The following is an 18,740-nucleotide window of genomic DNA, read 5'->3' as shown; positions in this document are numbered from 1 at the left end:
TTTACTAGATGGCATTAGATGTTCTTTCTTTTTATGTCTATGACTTGATGAAGATGATGACTTAAAGACATCTAATGTACCTCAGGACCTGTTTATTTTCAGGCGATCCAGGATATTTTCCTAGTGACTGACGCAGAATTTATTTTTTATTTTTCCTGTCTATCCAGTACTTTGGAAGCAAATAATTTACTCTTACCATTTTCTCTGAGAAATTGGGGTTTGCATAAGGTGATCTCTGATGTCCCTTCTAGTTGTATAATTAAAACATTCTACCATCTTTCCTATTTACACACTCTTCAGGAACACTTTTTTATTAAGAAATTAGGTATTTGTTGTACATTTGTTGCTTTAACTGAATCACTACCACTTTTATTATCAAGAGGCATTGTGGTGTGATGGGAAAAAGCATTGGACTTTGGTCACAATGTAGGCCACTGGATCAGGAACTTATTTCAAGTTAAGAATTGGGTATGAAATTAACCCAGTATTTTACATATGGCTTGATGAAGGCCTAATATTATATAACTTAATTTGATGACTTTGGGTTGAATCCTGATTCTAACACTTTTTGTATGATCTTGTTCAAGACACTTAACTCCTCAGATTATAGGTTGCTATGTGGTATTGACAAACGTGTTAGGAAAGTTATCTTTATGAGATAACAGTGCCCTTATATGAAACAATGGGGTGGACTAACTTAGGTCTCTGAGATTCTTTTTAATTTCTATCTCTAATTGTTCTAAGGGATTATACATGCAATATGCTTTTCAATCATGGATATAGAGCTGGAAAGGAATTTAGAGTATATCTCTTTCAACTTGCTTTGTTTTATAGATCAGGAAGTAGGTTCAGAGAGGTTGAGTGAGTTGACTAAAATCACACAATAGCACATCAGGATTTGAAGCAGAGGCTTCCGATTTCTTTCTTTTCGGTAGGGGGAATTGGGGTTAAGTGCAGGGTTACACAGCTAATAAGTGTCTAACATTGGATTTGGTCTTAGGTCCTCCTCCTCACTTCTAGGATGGTGCATCTCTGTCCACTGCACCACTTCTCTGCCCTGAGTCTTCTGATTTCAAATCTGGCAAGTTTTCTATGCCAATATACTGCTGCCAGCATGGAGACAAAGAATAGAATCTAGAGAATTGAGTAGGATTTAAAAAAATAGTATCTGAGAATGGGATTGGATTTGTACTTCATGAATTAAAATTCAGGAATGACCATGATGAATTTATAAACCTAAAAATAATGAAAGTGGATTATCAAGCCTCATTGTGCTATATATCACATTAAAGCATTTTAAATAGATGAACAAGAAATTTTACTGGCTGAAATGAATGTATTTTACTTTTTAGATCCTGTAGTAGAAGAATGTCCATCTCAGGAGCAAGTCATTTCACTCCTTGAACATGGAGGATCTAGTCCAGTTACATTTATCCTAAATGCCAATCTTCTTGTAAATGTCAAGTTAATAATTTGTAAGTAATAATAGATGTTTCTTTATCCATTTGATAGACACTAATTTTTGAGAATTTACAAAATTCAATTCAATTTTGACATATTTTGATTAACCTTGATATATAAATTTAAACCATCAGATAAACATGGTGACTATGCTTAGAACAGTACCTGGAACATTGAATAAATGTTTAATTGGTTGATTGACTCGAATTCAAGTATTGAGTCTAATTGGCAGCAGGGGTACTTAATTTCTCACACGCTTGTATGTGTGTGTGTAAAACATTTATAGCTGATAAAACAAGGATAGAACCCATCAGCCATAAATATTTTTATTTAAGAGTCAACTTAAGAGGTAAATAGCCAATTTTAGTGATCTTTTTAGTTTCCTGCTTGAATCTTACCTAGCTCCCCCTTGTTGTTGCACTTTTAGCCTCAGTGTTATTTCTTAGTTGGTCTCTGAAGTGAGGCCAGTGTCAGATTCCAAGGGCCTTGTGACATGACTGCAAAGGGTATGTGATAAAAGAGAGGATGGGAAATTGTTAATGTTTATAATCTTGTTTTTATCATTTAAGATTCTTCGGAAAAATATTGGTACTTCTCAACTAATGGACTACATGGTTTGGGTCAGGCAGAGATTTTTGTTCTTTTGTTCTATCTGCCAAATGATGATAGAATTCCTAAGGACATCTTTACTCTATTTCTCAACATTTATAAAGATGCAGTAAAAGGTATAGAATTTTTTCTTTGAGCTTTTGGATTTAGAGTGTTGAAATGGGTTGATATTAATAAAAGGGTTCTTTAGAGATGTGTGTCTTCAGAGCTATGTTGTTCTTTGAGAGCCCTTGCTTTTATATTATGTCTTTTATATAAAGTCTTTTAACTGCACATTATTATTTACATTTTGGTCATCTGAAACCTTGACTTTATCCACAAACTGACAAAAAGGAATAATTAAATCATACATGTATTAGGTGTTCATTGTAAAAAGGTCTTAGTGCAGTATAAAGACAACAGTTTGGATTCAGTCCTGGGTTTGACTTGCAAATCTTACTTCATTCGTGTCTTTAAACAAGTCACATCACCTGTGTATTCCTCCTCTTTTTCATCTCATTTAAAATAAAGAAGGATTGCATTTTAATATATCCAGATCTATATCCCATTAATTTAAATGTTTATTCAAAAGTTTTGATTACAAGATGATATTATAGAAAAGTTGCACATTACATGCAGTGTACATTTAAGAGAGTTGTATATACCAAAAATAGGTATTTTATTAACTTGTATATACCTTTTTTTTTGGGCTAGGAAAATACATAGAAAACTTGGATAGTATTACCTTTGCTGAAAGTTTTCTCAATAGCAAGGATCATGGAGGATTCCTATTTGTTACACCTACTTTTCAGAAACTCGATGATCTCCCATTACCAAGTAGCCCTTTTCTTTGTGGAATTCTCATCCAGAAGCTGGAAATTCCTTGGGCAAAAGTTTTTCCAATCCGCTTAATGTTGCGATTGGGAGCAGAATATGGAGGTAAGTTTTGTTAATATCATCAAAGGGTAAAGCTATCTGAGTGCCAAGGATTGAAAGTAAAGTAGGAAAAGTTTAGTGAACTGAAAAAGGATACAATGAGCAGTTAATAGTTCTGTGTGGATGAACCATTTTCAGATTGTCATTGCAAAATATAAACTTTAGATTACCTTCTGTTTTACTCAGTCTTTGCCATTTTATATAGATAAGTGTTCAGAATTTGCAATTTTAATATGACAGAATTTAAGATTATAATTATTAAGATACAGTAATTTTGAAAAATCTAAATTTTTGGCCTTTTATATTAGAGAAGTCTAAATCTTTTTTTTTTTTTCCTTTTTATGAGATGTTTACAATATCTGATTATAAAATTTGGGTTGATATTGTGCAGTAAATATATGTATATATTTTATGCATTTCTGAATTTCTAAACTTTTCCTGTGTTGTTTGCTGGCTTTTGTGTGTCATTTGTAGCTTCTGCAAAACTAAAAAATTCCCATTAATTTTCTTATACTGATCCATGGTATATTGAAACCATGATAGGAAAAATCATGGTGTGGAAGTATTAACTTTTTTCCCCATCAAATTTGTGGGTATTGCGTTTTTGTGTGCTCACTTTTGAGGGGTGGTGACCTATTGAATTGCGACCTCATTGTTACAGAGGTATGTTGAATCAATATAGTTAACAAGAGTTAACTAATTTAGGAAGAAAAACCCTGTTAGAAAAAGTTAATTCTAATTCATATCCTTGACCCATTCTAATTCCAATGGAAATTTCTTTTCTTTTTGAAAAGGTCTGCCTCCCTATGTTTAACCCATAGTGATATATTTTGTATGCTTAAATTTTGGAATATGAGAAACTTATATTGTCTTTAAGAATTTTCTGAGAATTTTGTAGATTCTCTTAAGATACTTGATGTCATGAAACTCTCGAGTTTTGAAAAGAACTAGATGTTTTGTTGTGCTCATTTTTGATCATAGAAATGATTCTAATATTGTATATTTTATTTGATTTAATGTTCTCTTTTCTAATGCATCATTGTTGAATGCATGTGAAATGTATGACTTATGAAATATTTGAAATTTATATCTAGTGTATCAGTGAGTGTTTGAGGAAGAAAAATTCAGTGCACAATTTCCCATTATTTAAAAATAGATCAGTACAGTGGAGACACTTGAGTTTATATCTATGAAAATGTAATTTTATTGTAGAAACTTTAGAAAATGTTTACCGTTAAAGTATACCAAAAAAAAAAAAATCACATCAAACTTTCAGCTTGAGTTCTTCATTCTATGAACAAAGACATGTAAGAAGTGCTATATTGAATCTGGCCTTTCAACCTTATCTTAAACATTGCCATCGAGGGATATTTTTAGTGAAGGCAAATTTGTTCACTAATCACAAAATATTACAAATATACTTGTATCTTAATCATTTTTGAGGTTGGGGTGGGGATTAGAGAAAGAGGAAGAGAATGGATGGATGTCTGGGTCTGTAACTTCATCTATTTATAGAATTTCTTGTGAGGAAACTCCCTATACTTATGTGAATCAGCAAATATTCTGTAACTTACACTTGTAAAGTGTTTCCTAGAGGGCTGAGACATCATGTGAGGATTACAGTCTGTGTATCCCAGGTTTTCTTAACTCTAATGACAGCTCTTTTATCTAATGTGCTGTGCTACTTCTCTTTCTTAATCTATTTATACTTTTAGTTTCTGCCATCTTTGGAGCTAATAAGTTCATTTACAAACCATTATGTAAGGTAGGACTGTGTCATAAAATGACCTCATGAAACTTCAGGGTTAATGCTAATATATGAATTTCGGTTAGCTTTATATGTAAATACTTTATAATTAAAATACAGGTGCATTTTATAGTGTTAATATTTTTCTCTTTCTTCCTAACCTCAACTTAGTATAAGTTTTAACACTCCTGACATTATAGGACTATATCATGCTTTTGTATTTATTCTTTATCATTAAGTTTCCAATTTTGTCTTCTGCATATATACCTTTGATATTGAAAAAATATTTAAAAATAAAGCCTGATATTTGAGAGATGTAGGGAATTAAAACAAATGTGTGACTGGAGATCATTCCCCGATAATATATAATTGATAATATATATTCTTTCCTAAGTTAGAGTTTAGGTGATGTATTAGCCTAAGAAAAATGTCACTCAGCATTAGTATTTTAGTTCCCTAATTTTCCATTGTGTTGTTTTATGAGATGATCATTTTTATATTTTAAATACTATTACATAAATCTCATTTTTAGATTCTGTCTTCTTAATCCTTTTCAGATTTGCTTTTCTGAAGTTCTCTTGCCATGGAATATATGGCAGATTTGGAACCAGAGGTTCTGGGGTCAGATCCTTGCTCTTATTTTCTATATGACCTTGGTTCATTCATCCATCCTCTCTGGGCCCAAATTTGCTCATATAAAATGACTGGATTGGATTACATGCTTCTGAGGCCCTTCTCGCTTTATTTCTGTAATTTTATACTTCTTTACCTGTATTGGGCTACAGTAATAATTTACCTATGTGTCTGTGGTCTTCTGATCTTGTCTAAAACTTCATAGTCTTTTGAAGTACTTTTTTAGGTTACTTACCATTTATGTTCAAGTCAGTTACTTGAAGTGGGTATTATTGGCTGTATACTTTGACAAGTCCTTGAGGAAGATGATTGCCTTCTTCATTGTTATCAGGTCAGCAAATAGCATGGCTTTATTCTCTGTCAGCAGGAAATTACCCATACAATTTATTTCATCTTCCTCTGATGTTTACTAGACAGTTCTCTTAGCTGATAGCACGTATGGCTCCACATTATCATTATTTGGGAGAGGTGGCTGCCTTCTATTCACAGTGTGGATCCTTTTCAAGTGTCTTCATGTGGTACCCTTATTGGGTTCTTCAGTTTTGGTGTTCAGATGGTATTCCATCCTCCCAACTTTTTGATGTAGATAAAATTTCTCCTTTTCTCCTTCAGATGCCCATATTTTTTAAAGATTATTTTCTCTTTTGTAATCTAGAGAGGTATATTCTGAGAACCAAAGGAAAAATGATATTTTAAAAAAGTAGTACTATAGAAATACTTAGAACAGGGGACTAGTAACATGAAGTTAGGGAAGCAGGACTCTCCATGAAATCATTGGGTGATGTTCTGCTTTAGAAATAATTCTTCCTTTCTTATATTTGAAGAACTTGGTAGTAGTTGTGGGCCTTTCTGGCTTTGCTCACTTTTTTTCTCCTGCACGTGCTGAAAAAAATGTTTCAAAAGGTTTAGTGACATCCATAACTTTAGGAAGAGATTACTTAGATATTGAGGGCCTTAAAAGATTTTTCATAATTTGGTGCAAATATCTTTTGCTAATTTAATAAAAATTTTGTGTGAGACCAGTTTCTATCCTTATTGTAATTTTTCAGCCTTTCAAGCCTTTAGGCACAACTGTTTTCATGACCCAGTCTGTAGCAGAGGGTTTTGTGCCTCCCTTTGGCAGTCTGGTAAAGCTTATAATTTTTCAGAACAATGTTTTCAAATAATTGAAAAAATTTAAAGAAATTTACTAACCTCATTTCACTTAGAAAGTTAGTGAAAATTAAATATGTTTTCATTTTCCCATTCCAGTTTATGGATCCCTGAAATCTAATCATCTGTGGAACCCAGGTTAAGAGTACCTGGTTTATAAGTTTGATGGTAACTCAGTAGTTCTATTTATAAAATAGAAATATAGTTTTAAAAAAGCATTATTATAATCATTAATATCACTTTTCCTCACTCATGTACAGTATATCCCACACCTTTAACAAGTATCAGATGTCGAAAACCTCTTTTTGGAGAAATAGGACACACTATTATGAACTTACTTGTTGTGAGTAAAATTAATTTTGCTTAATTTTACTTCTTATTTGCACATTTTTACTTAGCAATTATCATGCATTTAATTTGTGGTTAATATTGTTTGGATCTTTTGAGATTCTGAAAATGAAATATGCTAAGTATTTTTTCAACTATGTGAATTGGCCTTATCTATTGTTCATTTAATGGATAGTTCATTCAACTTCAGTGATAGCAGTTTTTCAAATGGGCTATAATTTGGAAAGCATTTAATAAAGGATTTTCTTGTTGTCTAGTAGACTCATGGTCCATTTTGTATGTTTTGAGCTTTGAAGTTACTCCTACCAGAAGAGAAAACTGTGAATGTTACTTGAGCACGTGGGTTTCTATATATACAACAGCACCAACATTTATGTAACTCTAAAGTTTGTAGAATATTTCACTTATTCTGATGACATTTAGACCTCACAATTAACCTGTGAGGTAGGTGCTATTATTTCCCTCATTTCACAAAAGAGGAAACTGAAACTCAGAAAGGTTGTTAAATGACTTTGCCCAGGGTCACACAGCCAATACTAGTTTCTGCAGCAGAATTCATATTCAGGTTTTCCTGAATTTAACTTTCATCCATTATGCCACCTAGCTTTCCTTTAAAGAACAGTGGCTAGTGAGTTTATGAAATTAAAAAAATTTTGCTTATGAAAATATTTAACTCACTTATTTTGTTTTACCTAGCTCTGATGACAGCTTAATCCTGTGCATGCTTCTTCTACCTATCATGTATTTTGTTTGTGTTCCATACTCCTATATCCATTCCAGATATACCTTTCTTCACATGGCTATTTCCTTCATGGTGGTGATAGGTAGCAGATAGAAATGACAGTTCCTCTGTCCCCAACTTGCCATAAGCACCAACATGTGACATTTGAAGTAAAGTTATTTACTACATTAAAGTAGCCAGTAAAAAAGTTTGTAATTGTATTTTTAGGTGAACTATTTCATATTGATTTATGCTTTACTTGTGTTTGTATACTCTATGTTAGGAATATATTTGTAAGGACACGATAATGGTGATTAGCAGTATACTATCAGCTTATTTTTATTATAGGACCTCCGAAATTATCAGTACACTTTGCATAATATAGAACAGCTGTTGATTCACATGGAAATGGGTAAAAGCTGCATAAAAATACCTCGAAAAAGATACAGCGATGTAAGTACAATTGATTTTTTAAAAATGTGGGGCCTGTTTTAGTTATATAGATTTTATATTTACTTAGGAGAATATATTGCATGTCATCTTTTATACTCATTCAGACTGTATCTTCTTCATACTCATATTTCACTGAATCTGTGATCTGCTTAGGAGTCCTAATTCCTTCTTAGTGGTAATCATACTTCTGCATTCTCAGAAATTTTTGTTTATGTCCTTCCATAAATCCTCTGTAGAGAATATACTCAATAAGAGGTCTTCTTGGTTAAAAAAACAAACACCCCCCCCAAAAAAAAAACAAACATATCTTATATGTATCACTGTTTTAATGTATATCTTGTTTTTCCTTTTTCTCTACAAATTTATTTATATCTTTTGTTTTAGAACCTTTTTTTTTTTTTTTTTTTTTTTTTTTTTGTGCCACACTAAGGGAAGTTATATTCTAAGTAAATTTTGTTCTAAACAAAGCTTGCCAGTGATGAACCACTCTAGGAATAGGATTTCTTGAATAATTTTTAATAAATGCAGAATACCTTATATTTTTCTATTAACAGGTGATGAAAGTTATAAATTCTTCCAATGAGCATGTCATAAGCATTGGAGCTAGTTTTAGTATAGAAGCTGATTCTCATCTAGTCTGTGTTCAGAATGATGGAGTTTATCAAACACAAGCCAACAGTGCAACTGGCCATCCTAGAAAAGGTAAGATTTTTTTTTTTTTTTTAAATCACATTTTAGTATGAAAACTTAATTTTTCTCTAATTATTATTTTAAATAATAACAAGACTTTTTTGGTCATTAGTCTTAACAGAGGCACTATTGCACAAGAGTTAAAATAAGATCTGGGATTTTTAAATGATGAATATTTACTAGATCACTGTTCCATCAAAAAACAAGTTCTCTTCTTTGCTGCTCCCTCCTGCTGCCTCCTGCTGCCTTCTGCCGCCTTCCTGCAGGTCCCTTCCCTTCCCCAATTGCTTACTATTATTCTTGTATCTTGAAGACAGTGGTAAGTACTAATGGGAAGTTGTGAATTCATTTTATAACATAATAAACATGATAGAACAGAAATCTATCTAGTCCAAGATAGTTTTGGTGTATTTCTACCTAAAAATAGAGGTGAATTTGCTGACTTAGGCTGTTTTATTATTTTGTTGTCTTGTAATGTGGTTCCCTCCTGAGAACAAAAAGTAGTATCATTGAAACATACTGGATTGAATAAAGAGTTCCTTTCTTCTGTTCTCTGGATATATGACCTTGGGAAAGAATCTCTTTGAATCTCAGTTTTATCTGTAAAATGAGAGCATGACTTAACATTTCCTAAGGGTCTTTTAATTCCCAAATTTCCATTTCTTTGAGGTATGGAACATTTGTAGGAGAGGCTATTTTCCTTACTCTAGAAATTACTAAATTTAAATGTATATTCCAAATCCAGTTTACTTAGGTTCATTTCCTTTTTGTCCTCTAATATTTAGACCACATATTCTTTTTTTGTTTGTTTGCTTATCTTTTTTTTTTTTTTTATACAAAAATTTTATGCATAGGTAATTTTCAAGCATTGACAATTGCAAAACCTTTTGTTCCTACTTTTCCCCTCCTTCCCCCCACCCCTTCCCCCAGATGGCAGGTTGACCAATACATGTTAACTATGTTAAAGTATAAGTTAAATACAATATGTGTATACATGTCTAAACAGTTATTTTGCTGTACAAAAAGAATTGGACTTTGAAACAGTGTACAATTAGCCTGTGAAGGAAATAAAAAATGTAGGCAGACAAAAATAGACAAAAAAACTATGTAGTGGTCAACTCCCAGAGTTCTTTCGCTGGGTGTAGCTGGTTCAGTTCATTACTGCTCTATTGGAACTGATTTGGTTCATCTCATTGTTGGAGAGGGCCTCGTCTATCAGAATTGATCATCATATAGCATTGTTGTTGAAGTATATAATGATCTTAAACCACACATTCTTTAATTAATACATTGGGAATTGGAATTTCAGTGTCTTATATTTTTCCATATCAGGAAGTATTTTGTGATTTTCTAATTATATTATACAATCATACCTCTTTCTAACCATCATTTTCAGTAACTGAGGTAATCTATAAAAATTAACTAAAACATATTCTCTTTTGCTTAAGCATTTATCTTTTTCTGGGGGGTTTAGATATTTGTGGTAAAAATATTCTTAAAATATATTAAATACAAACCAGAATATATTTACATCCTTTTTTTAAATAAAAATTTTTAGGATGATAAAATCATAAACCTAGAGGTGGGAAGGACCTGAGAAATCATCTAGTGTATTTTTCTACATGGGAAACTCAAGGAAACTCAAGGTGGTTCAGTTTCTTGCCCAAGGTTACACAGATCACATAGTTCACAAGGTAACATGACTTGTACACTACGTGTCAGAGCTGAAATTTGAACCAAATTCCTCTGATTCGAGCCAATTCTCAGAGTTTTATTCTATTATACATACTGCCTTCTTAGAGGTCATTATAATAAATATTAAATATTGTACCTTAGGTGTAATAAAATGATGTTCTTGGGGCCTTTGAGGAGTGATGGGTTGTTTGTCATTACCTTAAGTGACCCCAGGCTGCCCATTTGAAGTCTGAAGAGAAAGAGTGGTTTGTTTTTTCCCCAGAATTCTAGGTCAATTGGTTATCATTTTTTAGTATTATTAGTGTGTCTTCTTGTAGCCCATATTCATTCCTCATTTACTGCTAATAATCTCTTGATTAGAATTAGAATTTAAAAACTCAACTTATTAGAACTATGAATATACTCAGATTAAATAGGTTCTGTGTGAGGGTTTTATTTATGAATAAAGGATTGATGTTGCAGAGAGATTGAGGAGGCCATTTCATTGGAATGTAGAGGATGGTAAAGTGTTGAGGAGGGAATTGGTAAGAAAGTATCCTGCTTGGGGCAGCTAAGTGGTATGGTGAATAGAGCAACAGCCCTGAAGTCAGGAGGACCTGAGTTCAAATGTGGTCTCAGATATTTAACACTTCCTAGTTGAATGACCCTGAGCAAGTCACTTAACTCCAATTGCCTCAGCAAAAAAAAAAAAAAAAAGGTATCTTGCTTCTCTGGTGCTTTATGATGATATGAAGGGGACTCCGGGGCTCTTGAAGCAGGGCACCATTTTTGACAATGATTATCAAGTTGGAAGGACTTTATAGTGACTTGACAATACCTTGTTTGTCATATTAGAAAACTAGTCTAAGTACATTTGAAGAGGGTTATTTCTGTTAAAATTTTACTTTTATGGCCATAGTTACTGATGGTGATTCCAAACAAATCATAGAAGACAAATGTTCTGGATCAGTGAATTCAGCACTAGCAAAATATCAGATCCTTGAAGTTAAGATGTCAGGGAATATCCTTACCATATTTTTTTTTTTTTTTAAAGAAAATTTAATTAAAGAGCCTGGTTTTTAAAAAGACATTTAATAAAAAAATTTAACTTTTTTTTTTTTTTATTATGTCATTGTTGGCATCTATTGAACTAATCATGACCACCACCACTATTTTTAGTATTGAGAAGACTTGTCTATTTCACTTTCACAGCATCTTTCATACATTGTTCCCTTCTCTCCACTACTGTATACCCTCATCACAGCTCAAGCCTAGATTATTACAGTAGCCTGCTGGTGAGTCTGCTTGCCTTGTCTCTCCTCATTCCAGTAAACTCCCTTCAGCCACTAAAAGGATTTAAAAAAAAATATACATGTCCTTTTATGTTACTCACTGTGCCCCTCCCTCTCTACCATGCTTCTTGATCAGTAAATTCCAATGGCTATTCAAAAGTTTTCATAACCTCCCCTCTCCTATCTTTTTAGTCTTTTTACCTTATTTCAATCTACATATGCTTCATTCCAGTGACACTAGCCTCCAGACTATTTTTCCAGTAAGACATTCCAAAATCTTGGCAATAGGCGTTCTTTCTGGCAGTATCCCATGCTTGGAATGCTCTCCCCTCCTCAGCTCTGTCTGTTGACTTACTTATTTACTTTTAAGTTCCATCTAGAACCATTCCATCTACAAGAAGCCTTTCCCAACTCCTTTTAATTCCAGTGCCTTTCTCTGTTAATTATTCCTTATTTATATAGGTTGTTTGGGTATGTTTGTTTTCATAGTATCAACTCATTCTCCTCCCCCAAACTGTGAGCTCTTTCAGGTTAGGGACTATCTCTTTTTGTATCCTTAGTGCTTAGCACAGAACTTGGTACATAGCAGGCACTTAATGTTTACTGAATGACTTCTTATTGTGATTAATACTGTTTGATCTGGCCAAACAATTATTTTCTGTCGCCTAAAAACAATACTTTATTCTATTTGGGGCTCACATTGTTCTTTTTGATTATAAGATCTTCATTTTCTTCTCTACACTTAAAATTCTTACTGATAAGCCCAACTTAAACACACACTTCTCCATGACATTTTCTGTGTGTCCTCTTGTCAGAAGCCACCTTCCCTTTTAGCACCGATGAATTAATTTTCATTTTAGTTACCTATGTCTGTGTCATACCCCTTTGTTAGGCTGTAACATGCACAGAGAAAGCTTTGAAACTTCATAAGAGTAAGAGCTAATATTTAGAAGAGAACACTTTGTCCGAATATTATCTCATTTGTCTAAATAATAATCCTATGGGAAAAATGCTGTATTATATCTCCATCTTAGAGATAGGGAAATAGGCTGAGAGAAGTTAGGGACTTACCCAGGTACCTAGCAAGAGTTGAACCTATTCTCCTTGATTTCAAGTCCAGTGCTTTTACAGGGAGGGGGGGAAATTAAGATTATGATTCATTTGGCATATAGAACTCCTGGATGTGGAAACTCCCTCTAACAATGCATGTTGGCATCTTTAATGTGGTTTATAATCTTGAGAGCTGTTTAGAGCATTTAGAAGTCGTCAACTTCTACAATCAACATGTTGAATAAACATCTCAGCTGTGAGGCCAGTTTTCTTTTTGCTGCCTAGAACATATGTTTATACACATGTATATGTATATATGTACATGTAATTTAGCAAAATAGCAAGTGAATTTTTGTATCCCCTTTTATACTTTTTTGTTTTGTGCTATAAAAATGTTTTTATTTTTGTTGTGTTATCTGTCACATCTGCACTAACTTAGCAGCCTCCTTCCTAAATACAAGCTGTCCCTCCTAACAGATATATGTATAGTTCAGCAAAAATAAAATTGAATTAAAATAAAATTGAGACATTGGTCATGTAAAAAGAAAAAAAAAACAACTGATAGGTATTAATTTTTCATGGCAAATTAGCAAATTTAGTGTACCATGAAAAACCCATCAGGCTTCTGATTTTGTATTTCTTTTTTTAGTGACTGGTGCAAGTTTTGTGGTATTCAATGGAGCTCTAAAAACATCTTCAGGATTTCTTGCTAAATCTAGCATAGTTGAAGGTATGAATTTCTTCAAGATTGTTTTGATATAAAAATGGACTTAATTTCTAGAATTTTTTGAGGAAATATTTCAAAAGGCACCTAATATGCTGCTTTACAACTTTAACATTTTTCAGTGACTTTAGGTCATTTCTCCTACAAAAGAAAATAGTATTGCTTTTTTTGGCCTAATGTTTAACAAACAATGGTTTCATTAAAATAGGAATTTTTATCAGAGTAGGAAAGTGATTACATTCCATATGCAAAGTAAAATATGACTTGCAAATACAAATTGAATTTGTTTATTGCATAATAGACAATTAAAAAAACATTTATTGATGGGGGAAAAGCTAAAAATTTCTTTAGAAAATAGTTGAGGTGCTTTATTTCAAGAATGATATTTACAGTGAAGTTATTTTAAAGTATTAGGGAAAAGATAACACTAATTGGCATTAAGAATAAGTTTAATCTTTTAAAAATTGTATACCAGTATTTCATAAACAATTTTATAAGCATAAGCATTGTAGTATATGGTTAAATGAACTCTGTTTCAGAAAGCTTTTAACATATAAATACCTTTGTGATACTGAAACACAGTAATTTAATGCTTATTTTTGTCATTAAACATTTTTATAGGCTGATGTAGAGTTCTCATTGCTTTTACTCTATAAAATATATCAAAGAATTAAGAATTAAATGATTTGTGGACATTTTTTCAATTATGAGATGACTATTGCACATTAAAAAGTATTTTGATAATAGAAACCACTATTTTACAATAATCTCATTACTTAGATTTAAAAAATCTCTAACTTAAATTCTTTTATTTCTAGATGGTTTGATGGTACAAATAACTCCAGAGACAATGGAAGGCTTACGGCTAGCTCTAAGAGACCAAAAAGATTTTAAAATTACATGTGGGAAAGTAGATGCAGTGGACTCAAGAGAATATGTGGATATCTGCTGGGTAGATACTGATGAAAAAGGAAACAAAGGGTAGGAATTTTTTTTTTTTTAATGTTAAAACATTTAGTTTTTGACCAAAATTTTACATATAGGTAATGTAATTAAACATTTAGATTAATGCTTATGCCATCTTGTTTTTTGAAATTTGTTCACCATTAAGTCCAGGCATATTCCTTTTATTGGTCTGCTATTAATTAAATTGGTCAAAGGTAAATCTGGTATTGTGGAGAATGATCAAAAAAAAAAGTTCAGGCTTGAACTTTTTGTGTTTAATAGTTGAAGATGATATAAAGAAATGTTTATATCATACCTCTATCCAGATTTCCCAGGAATGTTTGCTTAAATAGAATTGTTTCCTGAATACCTTTTATATTCTTGCACTTATTCAGTAGTAGTCTAATCTCCATCCTTCTTAAGACTTATTTGATGATTATTTCATCGATTCCACTGATTAGCTTTGCTTTTTAAAAATACCAAATATTTTAATAATTACTGTTTAAAATAAAATTATAATAAAATGTGAGATGTCATATTGCCAAGTCCCTTTTAGTATTTTTTCTCATCACTTGTCCTGATAGTCTTGGCATTTTGTTCATACATGTGAATTTTTTCCCTAATTTTAAAAACTCTTTCCTTTAAATAATGTATGTGGATAAAAAAAACGATGTTTTCAGTTTTAGACTCATGGAGCTTTGGAGTTGTAATTGACTTTCCAAGTCATCTAATCCAGTGCTTCCATTCTGTAGTTGAAGAAATCAAAATTCATATAGCAAAACTAACCTGTCCAAGGCCATATGTAGGCAAAATGACAGAATTTGAGCTTAATTAGCCCTCTGACCCCAAAACCAATTCTCTTTTCCTCTATGTCATTATAATTCTATAATTTCTGATAATTTAAAAAATGTCTCTATTTTTATGAAATTCCTTTTTTACATTTAATTTTTTGTCTTTTAAAAAATCAGATGAGCTAATGGTTTGGTAATTTTGTTAATTTTCATTAAAAATCAGCTCATTTTATGTTTTCAATTTAGTTTATCTTACCTCTAATTTTTAAAATTGTCCCTTTTGAACTGTTTGAAAACAGTTTATACATTTTTTAGAATTTTCATTACTTTTTTCTTTATATTTCTTTTTCCCTTATGTGTATTCAGTTGTATAAATTTTCTGCTAAGAATTGTTTTAGGTGGATTTAATTATTTAGTCTTTAATTCACTTTTTAATTGAAGGTGTTTTTAGTCTGTATATAGATAGAGCTGTATCTTTTGTTCAGATTTCTTTGTTAGAATTTTTGGTGGTTTTTACAGCATGTTTTGAACACTTGGAGGCCTTGCACATTTATTTTTATGTTCTTTGTTACCAGTCACATGATTTAAAAATCAGTCTTAGGGAAACCTGAAAAAAAGATGTATTTTCTAAGTCTCCATAGGTTTATCAACTCCAGCTTACCCAGCATTTTCTTTGTCTATTTCCTTATTTTATCATTTGGATTTATCTCTAATTTAGGAATCTTAAAGTTGCCTAGAATTAGTATCTTGCCATACTTTTTTTTCCCATTTCATTCCATGCTAAAATCAGTACTGTTTATTTTTCTATGCCTTTAATCATAGTTTTCCTGCTTATCCTTTTAATGGAATCTGTTTGCTAATGTACCCTTTCCTATGACTTCAGTTCCCATTTCTTTCACCCTCCTGAAGCATACTTACATGATGAGAAGTCTTATCAATGTGAAGAGTTCCACCAAGGAAGCAACTGATAATTTTCATCCATGCCTATCGTTTTTCTATTTACTTCTACAAATTGGTCTTGAAGCATCAACCTCAACCCAGTGGGACAAGAGACTTCTTCACTTTCTCCTGACAGTATATTCCCAATGGGAATGTGGCAACTGTCTGTGGCTGTCCTGACAGTATATTCCCAATGGGAATGTGGCTGTCCTTTACTCTGCATGACCAGCTTTTATCCCCTTTTTTCAATCATGCAATGACATCCTTTTTATTCTAGTTCTTTTTTTGTACTTCTTAACTTATTATGGGCAGAACTGTACTCTCACCCATCACATGGTTCTCTGTTGATCTCTTAAGTGATACATTAAAATTTTTTCAAATATTATAATGTTCCATGTTTTTGGCTTTCAGACCAGTTATAGAACATTAGAATTAAATTAATGGACTTTTGTTTCTGTGAGAAGTTTGCTATCATTAAAGGAAGTTTTTTTCCCAAAGGCAGTCCAGTCCATTCTCCTCGTTTAATTCTGGACTTAACTTGTTCATTTCAGCGCCTGTCCAGGCCTCTCTTTTCATGAGAGTTGTGTGCCCCATGTTGATAATCAGAAGATCATTGAATAAGGTTCTCTCTTATGTTTTTCATGAAAACTTGATGTAGATATGAGAATTTTGTTTAACACTTTAAGGGGGCATTTTGCTCTATTCAATTAAGTATTTTTTTTCCTCAATAGATTTTTTGGATTCTTTGCATCTTTTAAAAGATATAGATTAATTGTGCAATTTTGCTTGATGAAACTTGAATGGTTTCCCGTCAAATATATCTTCACTGTTTGTGTAGATGTAAAGATTGGCTGTATAGATTCATAATAGTTGGTTGCTTTTTTGTAGCATTCATCACATTTGAGCTCCCCTCTCTTATCTCCCCTTTCCACACCTATACTTTTGATATTTTCTGCTTCTTTATATATTTTTTTAATTAATCCCTCAGTGCCTTCACAGTTGTATCAGCTTTAGCATGGCCTTTTTTTTTTTTTTTTTTTAAATATGCATACTTGGTCTGATACAGTTACTTTGGTTATCTTTTTTTTTTTTTTTTTTCTTTAGTCCTTTAGTAAGCACATTCAGGATAATATAGTCCAAGTGCTGTGGCTCCATTGTCCTTGATGTTGAACAGTATTTGATGTGAAAAAAACTTTGCAGGGCTTTTCCATTTTTACTCTGTTGTTCTCCTTACGTTTTCTTCTGTAAATATGCTTAGGATAATTTTGCTTGCTAATTGGATTTTTCACCAAAGTTTGTTTGAATTAGTTTTACTCTCTATCCACTGTTTTTCTCTCTTATGAAGAAAGAATTCCCCTAATTTTCTGCCATATTTCTCTTATAAGATTTTTTTTTCAGCTCATTATTTTCTAAGTCTCTTTTTCCTTTGCTTACCAAATTTTTTTGTTTGGCAAATAAATCAACTTTTTTGTGGATTGAAAGCATTTTTTGGCCCTTTAAATCTTCTTGATTATAGCATTTGTTTTTCATTTGTTAAATTACTATATGAAATTATTGTTATATCCATGACTCATGTCCCAAGTATGTACCATTTTTAATCCTCAGTAACTTAATAAGAGAGGATGCAGTTTTCAAAATTGTATGTTCTTTTTTTTTCATTTATCATTTTTCTATTTATCTAGTCTTTGCTTTAATAAGTCAGTGATTTGACTACATAGAAAGCAGTTTTGGAGATGACCCCATTAATAACAAATCATTTTCCATCAAAATACAACTTAATTTTTTTGTGGTATTATCCATGATTAACCTGTTATCCTTTTTGTAAAGAAAATATTCATAATACTTTAATGTGAAGTTTCTGAGTAGTCTCTAGGCCTTTGGCTTCTCACTTCTCATTTTTAAGATATATTTTCCAATATAATTTTTAATTTCCTTACTTATTTCCATATTTATATCTAAATATATACCGATAATCAGTATATATTTACTTAATTTGGAAGATATAATAAAATGATTAATATAATGTTGCTATTCCAATTATCTGCAACAGACTAGACATCTTTTGTATAAGATGCAGTTATTTTTGTGATTATCATCTTAACAAAAACTTGAGTACTATGGTATCAGAAAACCAAATAAGAAACTCTTTAGCCAAAAATACTGCTTTTTTTTAAACATGAAAAATGCTTGATTGATATGATTCAGTGCCTTTAGTATTATATTCACTTTGTTGCTAGACATAGTGTTAATACTAACACTATGAAATTAAAGTGGATAGACTTCCTTCAAAACTGTAGTTCTTAATGAATGACAGAGGACTTAGGGCCATCTGATAATTTTCTTCATTTCACAGGTTGTCATGAAAGAATTGTAGGTTTTTTTTTACTGGTGAAGATTCCTCTCTGTGGTCATGTATTATGTTTTTTAGAAAGCAGCCTCCATGGCTAGAATCATATAGTCTCAGCTAAAGCATAATAAATTTATTTTTAATATTTATGGATTGCTATGCTTTAGTAGCAGATTGTTGGGTTTTAGCTTATTAATATAGTAAAGGCCAAAACTGTTAAATTTATCTTTCTTTCCATTAGATGTTGTG

The 18,740-nt window shown here is 31.8% G+C and overlaps 1 protein-coding gene and 1 long non-coding RNA gene across 8 annotated transcripts in view; one reads left to right on the top strand and one right to left on the bottom strand.

Annotated features, from left to right (window-relative positions):
* Nucleotides 1-18,740, bottom strand: part of LOC141551002 (uncharacterized) — a 33,813-nt gene that overhangs the window by 2,397 nt on the left and 12,676 nt on the right. Inside the window, exon 2 of the long non-coding RNA XR_012484765.1 lies at nt 5,601-6,247. This is a non-coding gene — a long non-coding RNA (uncharacterized LOC141551002). The remainder of the gene's footprint in view (nt 1-5,600; nt 6,248-18,740) is intronic.
* Nucleotides 1-18,740, top strand: part of ZFYVE16 (zinc finger FYVE-type containing 16) — a 66,066-nt gene that overhangs the window by 39,951 nt on the left and 7,375 nt on the right. For 4 of the 7 annotated variants that reach the window (XM_074282194.1, XM_074282195.1, XM_074282192.1 and 1 more), the window contains exons 8-15: nt 1,353-1,475; nt 2,031-2,186; nt 2,764-2,988; nt 6,778-6,860; nt 7,935-8,039; nt 8,594-8,741; nt 13,395-13,475; nt 14,288-14,450. In XM_074282194.1, coding sequence (XP_074138295.1) covers nt 1,353-1,475; nt 2,031-2,186; nt 2,764-2,988; nt 6,778-6,860; nt 7,935-8,039; nt 8,594-8,741; nt 13,395-13,475; nt 14,288-14,450 — 1,084 coding nt within the window. Of the gene's footprint in view, nt 1-1,352; nt 1,476-2,030; nt 2,187-2,763; nt 2,989-6,777; nt 6,861-7,934; nt 8,040-8,593; nt 8,742-8,841; nt 9,006-13,394; nt 13,476-14,287; nt 14,451-18,740 lie in introns of those variants that run through there. The other 3 variants (XM_074282196.1, XR_012484764.1, XM_074282197.1) reach the window with 3 other exon arrangements.

This window comes from Sminthopsis crassicaudata, chromosome 1 (genome assembly GCF_048593235.1).
Source record: "Sminthopsis crassicaudata isolate SCR6 chromosome 1, ASM4859323v1, whole genome shotgun sequence".
NCBI lineage: Eukaryota > Metazoa > Chordata > Mammalia > Dasyuromorphia > Dasyuridae > Sminthopsis > Sminthopsis crassicaudata.
The sequence above is the reverse complement of the archived record's forward strand: the minus strand, read 5'-3'. Positions and strand labels throughout refer to the sequence as shown.